Source organism: Rattus norvegicus, chromosome 13, assembly GCF_021556685.1.
Source record: "Rattus norvegicus strain SHRSP/BbbUtx chromosome 13, alternate assembly SHRSP_T2T, whole genome shotgun sequence".
In the NCBI taxonomy this organism is placed as follows: Eukaryota; Metazoa; Chordata; class Mammalia; order Rodentia; family Muridae; genus Rattus; species Rattus norvegicus.
In genome coordinates this window covers 80,281,575-80,295,364 of record NC_141546.1, presented here as the reverse complement: position 1 = coordinate 80,295,364, position 13,790 = coordinate 80,281,575, and the positions used below count along the sequence as shown (strand labels likewise).

The 13,790-nt window shown below is 39.1% G+C and overlaps 1 protein-coding gene across 26 annotated transcripts in view; it reads left to right on the top strand.

Annotated features, from left to right (window-relative positions):
- The window catches only part of Dcaf6 (DDB1 and CUL4 associated factor 6), a 101,750-nt gene that overhangs the window by 38,326 nt on the left and 49,634 nt on the right, over positions 1-13,790 (top strand). For 18 of the 26 annotated variants that reach the window (XR_015635123.1, XR_015635122.1, XR_015635121.1 and 15 more), the window contains 3 exon segments: positions 4,042-4,135; positions 5,863-5,982; positions 7,602-7,859. Coding sequence is in view for 18 of the 26 variants with exons in the window: in NM_001305159.3 (NP_001292088.1) it covers positions 4,042-4,135; positions 5,863-5,982; positions 7,602-7,859 (472 nt within the window). In the remaining 8 variants the exon portion in view is untranslated. 26 annotated transcript variants of the gene reach the window in all.

The window sequence follows — 13,790 nt, the reverse complement described above, 5'->3', positions numbered from 1 at the left end:
TCTCTCTCTTTTTTCTTTTTTTCTTTTTTTTTTTCCGGAGCTGGGGACCGAACCCAGGGCCTTGCGCTTGCTAGGCAAGTGCTCTCCCGCTGAGCTAAATCCCCAACCCCGCAAATGTGTGATTCTTAAGAGATGTAAACTAAATTCAGTCGTGTATAAACTGATGACACTACGTTCTTAGGTATGGTTGAGGGGAAGGTTTTTATTGTAGATATGAGGGGGGAGAGTTTAGCCAGAGGTATCTGGAAAAATTCTGAGCGGAGAGAGAAAGTAGTAACTGAATGTGGCCAGCAGATTGCACCGGGCCATGAAGAGAGTGAGGATAGGGAAAGTGAGAGGTGAGGACTAAGAGAGCAGACAGTGGGAGGGAGCATAGCCAACCTAGCTGGGTTATATGGAGAAATGAGAAGCTGGGATGGGGGAAGACCATGAGCTAGAGAAGTGTACAGTATGGGGTGAGTGGGAAAAGCCAATACCAGCATGGACTTTGGAAGTGAATAACAAGTACTTGTGATACTGAGGGAGCCTGGAGGCCATCATGAGCGCTGGATGCTAATAGGCACCACAGATAGACATTTGTCCCCTCTGCCAGTGGTAAGGAATTGGCTCCTGTGGTAGAGGGGAACAGGCTTCACAAGTTCCTGGGGAATGCTGGCTTTGTCTAACCTCCAGAATTTGGGCTTGACAGTTGTTATTATAAAATTAGCAAAAAATATCATCTTGTAGATGAATTTTAGGATGTTGACTGTGACAGTACGTTTATGTAAAGTAGAAAAATTATAAGCTATTTATGAGCTTTTTAGACTGGTTGAAAACGAGTTCTGCTATGTCATTTTGTTGCTGCTGTATAATTTCCCTTTGAGACTTGTAGGAGAGTACGGTTGCAGTCAGACTCTGTGCCTGAAAGATAATGAAAAATTTGGAAGTGTAACAGATGCTTTAAGTGGGCCAGCCAGTTTTGCCTTGGCCAAAGATGGATATGTCACCGGGGTGAATGCGGAGTCATTTTTATGGAGCTCTTTTCTTAGTATGCTTTGTTGAATTAACCAAATTAAGAACAATAATTTTAAAATCTGAATTATAAAAATAAATCATACTTATTATACTTGACCAAATAAGAGTTATGTATGTGTATGAAACTAAGGAGGTATCTTCTTAATTTCCATAATTTTTCATTTGGTAGTTTATGTTAAAACTTCATTTAAGCCAGCAAGTTCCTGGCATTCTCCTGTCTTTGACTCTCTTCCCCCGAGTGCTGGGGTTACAGATGTACCTTACTACGCCCACCTTTTTCCATAGATTTTAAGGATTTGAACTCAGGTCCTCATGCTCATACAGCAAACATTCTTACCACCAAGTTAATATTATGTGTTCACTAAGTAATTGTCACTATTGATACTCCACCATATTAATCAATGAAAGCATGCTAAGTGAAAAAAAAGACAGACAAAAAAAGCTACATATTGTATTATTCCATTGATATAAAATAAAATACACATGTCTTTAAAGAAAGAAAGTAGATTCCTAGAATGCATATCATTAGATTTGGCAGCAAGAGCATTTACCTACAACCTGTTTGTCTCACTGGCCTCCACTAATGACCATTTACCACAATCTGTGAATTTGGCAAATGTTTATTCATTGGTGTACAAGTTCATTTTTATCAACTTGACACCAGTGTAGATATATCTGGAAAGAGAGAATTTCAATTAAAGAATTGCCTCCTCCAATTTGTCCTGTGGAATGTCTGTGGAGGCATTTTCTTGATTAATGACTGATGCGCAAAGGCCCAACACACTGTGGGCACTGTCACTTTTGGGCAGGTGCTCCTGGGTTGTATAAGAAAGCGAGTTGAACCCTGGAGACTAAAGCAGAAAGCCACATTCTTCCATGTGCTCTCTTTTGGTTCCTGCTTGAGTTCTTGCCCTGATTTCCCTTAATGATAGACTATGAGCTGTAAGGTGAAATAAACCCTTTCCTCTCCAAGTCGCTTTTAGCCATGTTTATCATAGCAGTAGAAAGCAAACTAGAACATTCGGTGACCTTGGCAGTGTGAGCCCTCAGGAAGCAGATTTTTTTGCATCAGTAGAAGAACTTTGAGCATGTTGTGAGAAGAAATGGATATAGGAACAGACCAGTGATTATTGACTCAGGGCATTTGAAGCCTGGAGAAGGCAATAGAAAGCACAGAGGGAGCACTGGGGCTTTGAGCATGGCTGTGACTCAACTTTGAGAATGACTGTGAGTTAGGAAGCTGCAAGGAGAAACAAATTCATAAAATTCAGGTGAGAAAATTCGTGTCCTTTCTACAGGGCTTTATTTTATGTTTTTTAAAGCCACACTTTGTATATTGTAGAACAAATTTGGGGAAAGAAATCATCCTTTCAAGTGGGTCAGTAGGACTAGTCTTGTCTAATTGTTATTGCTCTAATGGTGAATGGGATTAAAAAGAACACTGTTTTTACAGTCACTGCCAAGTAAATGACACATGTTGGATTATTTGGGGATATAAAAATGGTTCCTCAATACATGGGAGGTTAAATTCATGTTATTACAAAAACTAGAAAGGAATTCGGTTCGTATCTGCTTGCATTCCTAATGTAATCCTTTTGCACAGTCTATCCTTCGTCACCTAATGTAACCCTTTCTTGGTCTTCTTTCTAAATTTTTGAACTCTGCTACATTTCCATGTGTGTATACCAAACACAAACACATCTTTATTGTAGGCTAGGTTCACATATGAGGCACAACATGCAGGTTTTCCTTAGTTTCTGTTCTTGCTTGATCTTATACTTTCCAGGCCTCCTTTTTCCCCTCAGATGCCATGATTTCATTTTTCTTTACAGATGAAGTGTATTTCATTGTGTCTGTGTACCACATGTGCATTTTCTGTTCATTTGAATAGAGCAGTAGTAACCATGGGTGTGCAAGCCATCTCTGTGGAAGGCCATAAAGACCTTTGTGTATACATACACAACGCACGCACGCAAGCACTCACGCATACACTGACACTTACACACACACACACACACACACACACACACACACACACACACACACTCCCCTCCCCCTTCCTGGGGTTAAACTGAACACATGTGTAGGGTGTGTGTGTGTGTGTGTGTATGTGTGTGTGTGTGTGTGTGTCCAGGAATTGTATAGCTGGGTCATATGATAGTTCTATTTTTTTTAAAGCAGGAGAAAAAGTTACTTGCTAAGAACATGGCAGAAAATGGAGAAAGTTTAAAGTAAGTGATGAATGAGTGGAATGGATACTGGGGAAACCTAGAGAAGTGTTCCAGAAAAGGTAAAAAGTGGTGTCATAGTTAGGTGTGTTATAGGTCAAAGTGATTGACTGACCTACTTTCAGCTGGACAGTGATTAGAAGTCATTATATGTTCATTCATTTCTTCTTCCTTTTCTCTTCTCTCCCTGTTCACAACTCCCCTCCCCCTTCCTGGGGTTAAACTGAAGCACATGCCCTAACACAGAACTGTATCTTATCTGGACAACCACCACCACCACCACCACTACCCCTCCCCTTCCTCTTCCTCTTTTTCTTTTTAATTTTGAGACAAGGTGCCAGTGAGTGGCTTAGGCTGTTGTTACTCATAGCTTAAGTGGGTCTTGAATTTATGATCCCAGCCTCACCTGGGATTGCAGACTGGCACTGTAAACCTAGCTTCCATGTACACAATTTCAAAGTTGTATTTGTGCTTTTCATGTTGAGGTAGTAAGTATGGACTGCAGCACCAGTGGATGTTTATCATCATGGGCACTGTGGAGACTGATAGAGCATTAGCAATGTTTCAATGTTTCGCTCTAACATCTCATTGCCATACTTGAAGGACAATTTGGGGATAGACATGCTCCACTAACGTCTGCTGTAAGAATTGAGGACAAGAGATTAACTTAGTGGTACAGTATTTACCTTGGATGCACAGGGTCCTGGATTCAGTTTCCATCACCAGAAAAAAAGCCAAGAGCAAACCCAATTCTTTTTGAGGCTCACATAGAATCTGTCTATGATTGATTACCTTTCAGTTACGACAGCCCCCAGTTAAGCGCTTGAGACTTCGTGGTGATTGGTCAGATACTGGTCCCAGGGCACGGCCAGAGAGTGAACGAGAACGAGATGGTAACTATACTTTGGTCAGCTTTTTGTGACATGTTGTATTTAAAGAGTTATTTATCTTGTCTGTATAATTGTTTTTGTCTGCATGTATACCGTGCTGTGCTTTGGGCTGTCATGGAGGTCAGAAGGGAAGCACTGGAATTATAGATGACTGTGAGCCACCTTGTGGATGCTGGGAATTAAACCTGTGTCCTTCTGAAGAGTAACCAGTGCTCTTAACCTCTGAGTCATCTCTCTCTACCCCTTGTTTCCATTATTTTCAATTGTAAATGATACTACCATGATATTTTGGTAAATTTGTGCAAGTACATCATAGGATAAATTCCTAGAAGTGGAATGGCTGAGTCACTGGATATGTATATATAACTTTTATATACATATACATACACAAGCATGTATACACACACACACACACACACACACACACACACACACACACACACACACATATAAAACTTTAAGGCGTTGGGGATTTAGCTCAGTGGTAGAGTGCTTGCCCTGCAAGCACAAGGCTCTGGGTTCGGTCCCCAGCTCCGAAAAAAAGAAAAGAAAAAAAAAACTTTAAATCAATTTACCTGAATATATTTTACTTAATCTATAACTAAAATTGTGTTCTAAATATTATTAGACCTTTTATAATCAAAACAATATCCTAAGTATATTACCCTTTTTTGTTTTATAATATTCTTAAATATAAGGCTACACTATATAAAGGTAGCTTCCATGCCTGTAATCCCAGGCCTTTGAAGGCTGAGGCAGAAGGATTATTCTAAATTCAAGGATAGCCAGGACTACACAGTAAATCCAGACCAACCTAGACTATAGAATGAAGATACTGCCTCCAAAAAGCAAACCAAATGAAAGAAGTATATAATTGTATATTAATTACATTTTTTATCTGACCTCACACTCTGTTTCACTTTTGAACTTGTGTCTTGCTGTGTACTCCTGACTCCTCTCATACTTGCTATCTAGTCCACCACTGCTTCCAAGACACAACTGCTTGTGCCACCAGTCACAACTCTCAAGCCTTCCTGTTCCCGCTACAGAGTGTTAAGTTTTCATACTTCCATTTCAAAATGCCCTTGATATCCCCAACACTGTAAGAACATAAGATGCTCTTAATATTTCCCGTGGTGAAACAAAATAAAATGCCCTTAAAGAGAAAAAAGCAAACAAAGCAAACAAATACATTTATTTGAACAAAGAAAAGGTGTAACATTGAAAAGACAAAATACATATTCTGTCAGCCAGTTGCAAATATCTGTGGCATACAGCTCTGAATGGACTTAATCCCATCAGATACCTAGGACTTCACAGTAACTAATAAGAACTGTTTTCGAGGAATTGAAGTAAAGACCCAAGGTTATTTGTTTGATAATGTAGTGTGAAAGCAAGCCTTTCCTTCAGTTTATTCCTCTTGGAGTTCATAAGCCCTCCCTTCCTTCTTAGGGCACATTTATGACTGTGAATAAACAGTGATGGAGCAGGGATGGGGGATAGAAAGTCACCTAAGGACAGCATAGATGGAGAGGGGGACTTCCTCCACACACATGGGTAGTCACATAATTACCATACAATGTGGTGGGGACTCTGATGACTTTTATCTGTTCATGTTAATTACTTAGGCAATTTGTTCTTTAATTTCTAGAATTTTAAAGGTCTTCAGATCTAGGTTTCGTATAATCCTGACTTTGCTAAACTTACTGATGAAATTTATGTTGTAATAGGAGAGCAAAGTCCCAATGTGTCATTGATGCAGAGAATGTCGGATATGTTATCAAGGTGGTTTGAAGAAGCAAGTGAAGTTGCCCAGAGCAACAGAGGAAGAGGAAGACCGCGGCCCAGAGGTAATTGTCTTACTGGTTAGGTCACCAGAGAGCTGGCAAAACTGCTTATGGGAGATAGCTTTTTGCTTTTGTTCTTGGATTTTTTGTGTGTAGTTGGTCCGTGTGGTTTTTTACTTTAGGTATTTGCACTTCAAGACAGGATTTCTCTGTGTAGTTTGACTGTCCTTAGAACAACACTATAGACTAGTCTGGCCTTGAACTCAGAGATCTTCTGCCTTTACCTCCTGAGTTCTGGGATTAAAATTGTGCATCACAACACCCAGCTGGTAGATAGTTCTTGTTGATATTATCTACTGATAACTGAATTGCATGTTTGGGTTTTTTGGTTTTTTTGTTGTTGTTGTTGTTGTTTTTTGAGCTGAGGACTGAACCCAGGACCTTGCGCTTGCTAGGCAAGCACTCTACCACTGAGCTAAATCCCCAACCCCTCTGAATTGCGTTTTGTAACCAATGTAGTCCTATCTCTCTTCTGATTCCACTAGACCCAGCTATTTAACTTATTTCAAAACACAGGAAACAAACGATTGTCAATTTTAAGTCCATTTCCAAAACACTTTGAAAATTGGAAGTCTGCAAAAGTCTAAAGTGTGTGTGTGTGTGTGTGTGTGTGTGTGTGTGTGTGTGTGTGTGTATATAATTAGAAAAAGTAATTATTTAAAAATTTTTATTTATCTATTTGATATGTGTATGGTTTGAGTGTGTGGATGGCAAGGTCAGAAAACAACTTGGAGAAGTCAATTTTCAAACTCAGTCCAGCTTGTCAGCAGGGTTCCTTTCCTGTTTAACCATCATTCTGGCCCAAGATTGATTATTTTAACAAGAATGTGTCATTGATTCTTAGCCCTGTTGGTTAGACTATTTGATTAAATGGACCAGAGCACTAGTGGCAATAATTGATATACTGAGATACTGAGTGTCTTAGTTCGGGTTTGTATTGCTGTGATAACCAAAAGCAACCTGGGGAGGAAGAGGTTGATTTGGTTTACACTTCAGTATCACTGCTCATCCTTGAAGGAAGTCAGGACAAGAACTCAGACAGAGCAGCAACCTGAGGCAGGAGCTGATGCAGAGGCTACAGAGGAGTGCCGCTTGCCCTCCTCAGCTTTCTCAGCCTGCCTTCTTCTAGAACCCAGGACCACTGGCCCAAGGATGGCACCACCCACAATCATGGGCTGGGCCCTCTCCATCAATCACTAAGGAAGGAAATGCCTTAAAGCTGGCTTACGGAGGCATGTTCTCAATTGAAGTTCTCCCCTATTTTCAGACAACTCTAGTTGACATAAGACTTAACTAGAACACTGAAATTTTATGTTGGTGTGTGTTTTCAGAATATTTCTGTAGAGGTTTGTTTGTGTTTAATTTTTGCATTTGAAATTTGAGTTTAAGGCTGGGAAGATGTGTCAAGAGCGCTCACTGCTCTTGAAGATGAACAGAGTTCAGTTCCTAGAATCTACATGACTGTTCACTACTGTCAGTGACCCCAGTTCTGGAGATCCTGCATCCTCTTCTGCCCTCTGCAGGCACATACGTTCATGTCACCTACACACTCATGCATCTAATTTAAAAATGACTAGATCTTTTAGAAACTTGGGTTTGCTTTAGTGTGTGCTCTTTTGAAGGTGGAACAAATGAGCCAGATGTCTCAGCCCTTCCTACGGTGCCATCGAGCCCTAATTTGGAAGTGGGTGAAACTGCAATGGATGTAGATACGCCAGCTGCACTTCTTCAGCCTTCTACGTCCTCTACCGGGTCAGTTCAGGCTCAGGTGGCTGCAGCTGCCATAGAAAGCCCTCGTTCCACCTCTTTGCTGTCTTCTCCAGATAGTGAACCAAGGCAGCCTGTTGAGGCGTCTGGCCACCATACACATCATCAATCTGGTGAGGATGATATTCTTCAAGTAGGTTGTTTATGTGGTGATCTCTGACAGGGAACACCTTGTAGTCTGTTTTGAAACATTCTAAATTATAGTAATTTCTTGCTGGACTAAATAGTCAAAATTATTTTTAATATACAAGCATAACTTAAACACAAAATTCAAGTGTGTCCAATTTGCATGAATTTTTACAAATAGTGAATCTTTAATTTATGTAAGTTAATTTTATCTAAGGTAATAGCAGGTAGTATTTTGACATAGTTTTATACACTGGAAGTTATTTACAAACCATTATTAACCAAAATACTGTTTTAGATTTACTAGGTTTTATGTATGTATTAAAATGACAGGAAAATATATCTCATTATTTCCATTGTATTTATATTACCAATTTTTTCAAATTATTAAAGATTTTGAATATTAAAAATAGTGAATCTGCAGTGGTCCCTTCTCAAAAACATAGTATGTTTTAGCAGAAGAGTTATTTTCGTACAGTATATATGAAAAAGAATTATCTTACTACTTCTTTGTCTTTACGGTACTTAATGTTAGTAAAAAATATCAGTTCATAAATTCTGTTAACATATTTTCCTCTCAGTACAGTAATATCTCATGTTTTCCCACCCCAACTATAGAATATACTATTTACAATAATTTCAATAAATATATAGTTTACATGAAATTTTAACTATACATTTATAAATATTATAAAAATAATCATTTACTATTTTTAAGTTCTTTTAAGGAGGCATTTTACTTAATACAGAACAAAAATATTAGCGAGGGATATAGTTAGAAATAATGCTGGTCCCTAAAGTAAGACCTCTGGCAGTTTCCTCACAGCTTCACTTCCAAGTTGTCACTGATGCCAGATCCCGGGCAGTGGGGTATTTTAAATTAAGTACTGTTTTATCACTATCCTCCATTTTTTTTATAATTAATACTCACTTTCTATGTGAATAGAAGCCAGGGCTAGATGCATAACTCTTAACACTATGAACACTATGTATGTTTTATCAAAGCAGGAAGCTGAAGCCGAGTTAGAAAGCCAGCTCTTCCACATTTCCCATGGCATTCAGCTTGAGGAATAAGGAGCTGGAAGTAGACCAAAACTAGTAAATTAGTAAAGATAAGAAAATGTTTAAGTATTTTTTTTATTTTATGTGTCTGTTTTGCCTGCACATAGGCATTTGTGTGTGTGCCTGAGGAGGCCAGAAGAGGTATACCAGTTTCAAGCCCCCATGCAGGGGCTAGGATCTGAACCCAGGTCCTCTGTAGGGAGTAAGTGCTCCTGACTTCTGAGTCATCACTGTAGCCTCAAGATATATTTTTAAAGTGCTAGTGTTGTTGCAAACATTCTGACAGACTATAAGCAATTACCAGTTATTGGGAAACTTAGCTTAAAAAGACTCTGTAGCCTAGTTTTTAAGTTGTACTGAGTCTTAATTAGTCCCACTTGTTTCTTAAACACATTTGTGAGTTAAATATTTTCGGAGCCTTTTGAGAAATGTTTTCCCTAGCTGTGCTGTGCATTTTTTTTTTTTTTTTTTTGGTTCTTTTTTTTCGGAGCTGGGGACCGAACCCAGGGCCTTGCGCTTCCTAGGCAAGCGCTCTACCACTGAGCTAAATCCCCAACCCCTGTGCTGTGCATTTTTATACCACAGTTTAAACTGCTGAACTGCTTTTAGTTAAAAGTCTGATATACTAAGCTCTGAAGAATAGTTTTGTGATGGCCACATGATCATTGTTTGAATATTATTTGGTACCTTTGTCCATAAAAATTTCAAAGAAAGGAAATGTTTTTGGATGAGTAGATTGAGAATTTTGCTTAACTTTTTTAAGCTATGATTAGAATATATTCCTATGTCTAAAATTGTGCCAGTTCTGAGGAGAATGATTTGGTGTGAGGTATAAAATATGCTTATGGTTGTTTCTGCACTAGCCCTTCATATCCTATCATATCCATACATACCAACTGTAAGGATATAATGTTTTTGTTTTCTTTTTCTGATCCTTTTGTACTCACCAAAGCCTGTCCAAATCCAGATGGCTTAATAAACACTGGGAATTGTCCATTTTAAGAATGTAGTAGGTGGAACTGTCAGTCTGGAGTGGTAATGTCTGTTAACACTTTGTGTAAAGCTAGACATGTGGAAATGACTGTCTAGACTCATCTTGCCGTGGCTACCTCTCTATGCACATGTTTATGCCTTTCCTTTGTCATTTTAAGTAGTTGACAACAGACAGTGAGAATGAAAACTTGCTCCAGTCCTTCAGGGTCCGTAGTCTACCTGAATCTTCTGGTGGTGATGATGAAAGTCACACCACAAATTTCAGTGAACACTGTCTTTCTCTCAGTGCCTTTGCATGTTTATTACCCTTCATGGTTTTTAAAGTACTCTGGCTTGCCCTTCTGCCCTCCATAAGCTGCAAGCTTCCTCACAGCGAAGAACAAGAACATTTATTTCCTCCACCATTTCAGCTTCCTAATGCCCACATGTGAGTTGCCTGGAGACATGTGGCTCTCCTCTCACACTGGCTGGAACAGTTGGCGCTTACCTTTGCAGCTTCCCCAGGACTGACCCCCGTTCCCATGCCTTCCCAGCTTCACTTTTTTTTCCGCCGTCATTATTGCCTTTTCTGCTGAATTTTCCTTCTAATCTCAAACATACTGTTATTTCTGTCCTTAGACAGAAAGGCTTTCTCGTCCATGCTGCATTCGTCCAAATAAGGCAGCTCTACTTCTTCACCTCCTCATTTCTCTGCAACCCCATCTTCATACCCTCCCCATTTATTCATGGACCAACTCAAAGTTGCTTTTTGGCCTCCTTTTCCTGTAGAAATCTTGGCAGTCTCCAGTGAACTGCTTTATGCCAATCATGAAAACATTAACATTTGTGCTGCTCACATGTATGTGTCTCTGTGTCTGTCTGTCTGTGTGCGTGTGCACACATGCACTTGTACATACAGATCAGAGGCCACCTTTCATGAGTCTGCTCTGTCCTCCCACTATCTACATCCCAGAGATTGTTAAACTTGGTGGAAAATGCCCTTACTCACTGAGCCATCTCACCAGCCCTTACCAGTCCTTTTATGCTTTAACTTGCTTATTTAACTCATGAGTAATTTTGAATTCTTCGATTTCTTTGTATCCTAATCAATTCATCAGCAAATCTTTTTTGGTGTTGTTGTTGTTGTTTTGTTTTGTTTTTTTGGTTCTTTTTTTCGGAGCTGGGGACCGAACCCAGGGCCTTGCGCTTCCTAGGCAAGCGCTCTACCACTGAGCTAAATCCCCAACCCCTCATCAGCAAGTCTTATTGCCGCTATATCTAACCTATATTCCAGTTTTTCCATTTCAGTGTCACCCCTGACTTCTTAGTTGCTATCCACGCATTGCTCTTGTTCCTTTATAACTGAGTCTCCAAAGGAGGCCACAACGAGCATTTAAAGTCTTTACTTAGCTTCTACAACTTGGCTGTTCATACCACTCTTTGATAGTCGTATTTAGAAATAGAGCTGCAAAGGAAAACACTTCACCTTCTCACCTGAGACCTGAGACCTGAGACCAGGGAACTGACCCTTGCAGTTCTAGTTTTTTTCACTCTGACCTTTTTATCCCCAGATCATCATCATGTTCTAGGAGTGCTGACTTCTTCTTAGTTCCTTCGCTGCGCCAAAACTTTCTTTGGTTTTAACTCTTAAGTCCTTACTGACTTTTTATTAGGAAGTTGTTCTTTAGCCTAAGTATTTCCTGAGGGTGGTTCCATAATGATTTTAGAGTCCTCTTTTTTCCCCATTTTCCTTAAAAAATTGCATTAAAAAAAAAAGAGACCTTCTTGTTCATTTCATAAAAATACCTATTAATCTTTATGTTTTTTATTTTGATTAATTTGTTTGTGACTTACTTATTTTTACTAGCCTGTGCTCTTACAAAGATAGGGCATTCATTGCCTATTGAGTCTGCAATCAAAATGTCTTTTTCCTCTCCACCAATAGTTTGTCTCTAAAGCTGTAGCATGAATATTAAGAACATCAAGTCATTTTTAAGGTGGTATATGTTTATATTTTAGTCTTTAGACTTTTAGCCCCGTTTCATTAACTGTTTTGTAGGGAAGGACTTAAGCGTTGAATTGAATCCTCCTATCTGAGCATCTGGAGCTCTGGGATCACCTGTGTAGCACACTCTCCCTGGCCAGTAACTGATGGCCATTACCATATGTTTGGTCATATGGGGGAAGTGTTTTGAGATAGCATCTCATGCCCAGGCTAGTTTTGAACTCTGGATTCTCCTGCCTTTGCTCCCAAGCTGAAATGATAGCCGTGCATCACTACCCTACAAGCTCTACAGTTAACCACACGTAGGAGACGTGGCGTGCTTAGATTTCCAGTCTGTCATTTGGGGTCCACATTTTGCTGTGCAATTATATAGATAACTTTTTGCTTTGTTATAATAATATTTTAAGATAATCTTACAAAAAATATGTTTCTGAAATCTCTTTGTAAGTATAGTTTTTTTTTTTCTTTTTCTTTTTCTTTTTTTCGGAGCTGGGGACCGAACCCAGGGCCTTGCGTTTGCCAGGCAAGCGCTCTACCACTGAGCTAAATCCCCATCCCCCCTTTGTAAGTATAAATGGATAAACCAGGACAGCTAGAATCCTGGCAGGATAAAATTCCAAAGGAGGCACAGTGAAGGATGATGTGAGATCCCTGGTGCAACAGTGTCTCTGGAGCTCACTGAAATGGGCTGTGGGCTTCAAAGCAGAATTAGAAGACTATCTAAAAGTCAAGTGGACTTTTACATCACTGGGGGACTTTTCCTTCTGTTGTTGCTTCTTCATCTCTTGTATTCTTGAATTTTATTTTAGTTGCTACACCAGACTACTGAAAATCCTTTCCTGTGTTTGTAGTTCAGACATTGTGATTCTATACACATTCTTCTATGACTATTCATCAAGACTTTTTTTTAAAAAAATACATTTATAGAATTACATTTTAGAAAAATAACAATTATGACTTTGTGTCAAATTAAGTAGAATATGATTATGAGTTTACATTTTAAAGTTTTTCAGTTTAAGTACAGAACATTACAGTCTCTCAGATGCTTGAACATCTCTTTACCAAGATATCCTTACTGTGTTTCCTAGGCTAGACTTGGGTATGGTTTCATCTGCTGCATAATTTGTAAATATTTTCTGTGTTAGAAAGCTTAGGGTGAGAGAGTATTGTTAGTTTATTTTCTTCCTTTGAATTTACTTGGAACCCATTTAAAACTATGATTAGAGAATGTGGTAACTTTAGATTGAATGGTGACTTCGGTGCATGCAACATTTAGTTTATTTAGTTTGGAGTAGAGGCTCGCTGAGACTAGAGTCACTTCCAGGAACTTTAAATTTCTAATTCAATAGGTTGCTGAGACTGCAAGAATTCCATTACCAGAAGATGTGTAGCTAGTAAGGCCTGTATGTGGATTCTTTTTTTTTTTTTTTTTTCCAGAGCTGAGGACTGAACCCAGGGCCTTGTGCTTGCTAGGCAAGTGCTTTACCACTGAGCTAAATCCCCAACCCCCTGTATGTGGATTCTTACACATAACTACTTATATTCACAATTTCAGACTATGTGTAATCATTACACTAAATTTAGCTCTGTAGAGACATTACTAGTGAACTAAATATAGCCATACAGTATAGTAAAGCAAAATTTCACAGCCTAAATAATAGCTATATGTAGTTGCTTAAAATAGGATCATGCCAGACCCAAGATAGGAAAAAGTTAGAACTGGGAGAAAAATTGAGAGCAAACGTATACAGTTCCATTGAGTTAGATAAGAGCATAATTCATCGTTCAGAAGGCCCGTGTCTTCTAAAGGTATGGTGTGAAGCAATAACCAAGTGGCCCTTTCTTGGCTAGGTGTTTTAACTTTTCTCCTATGTTAATG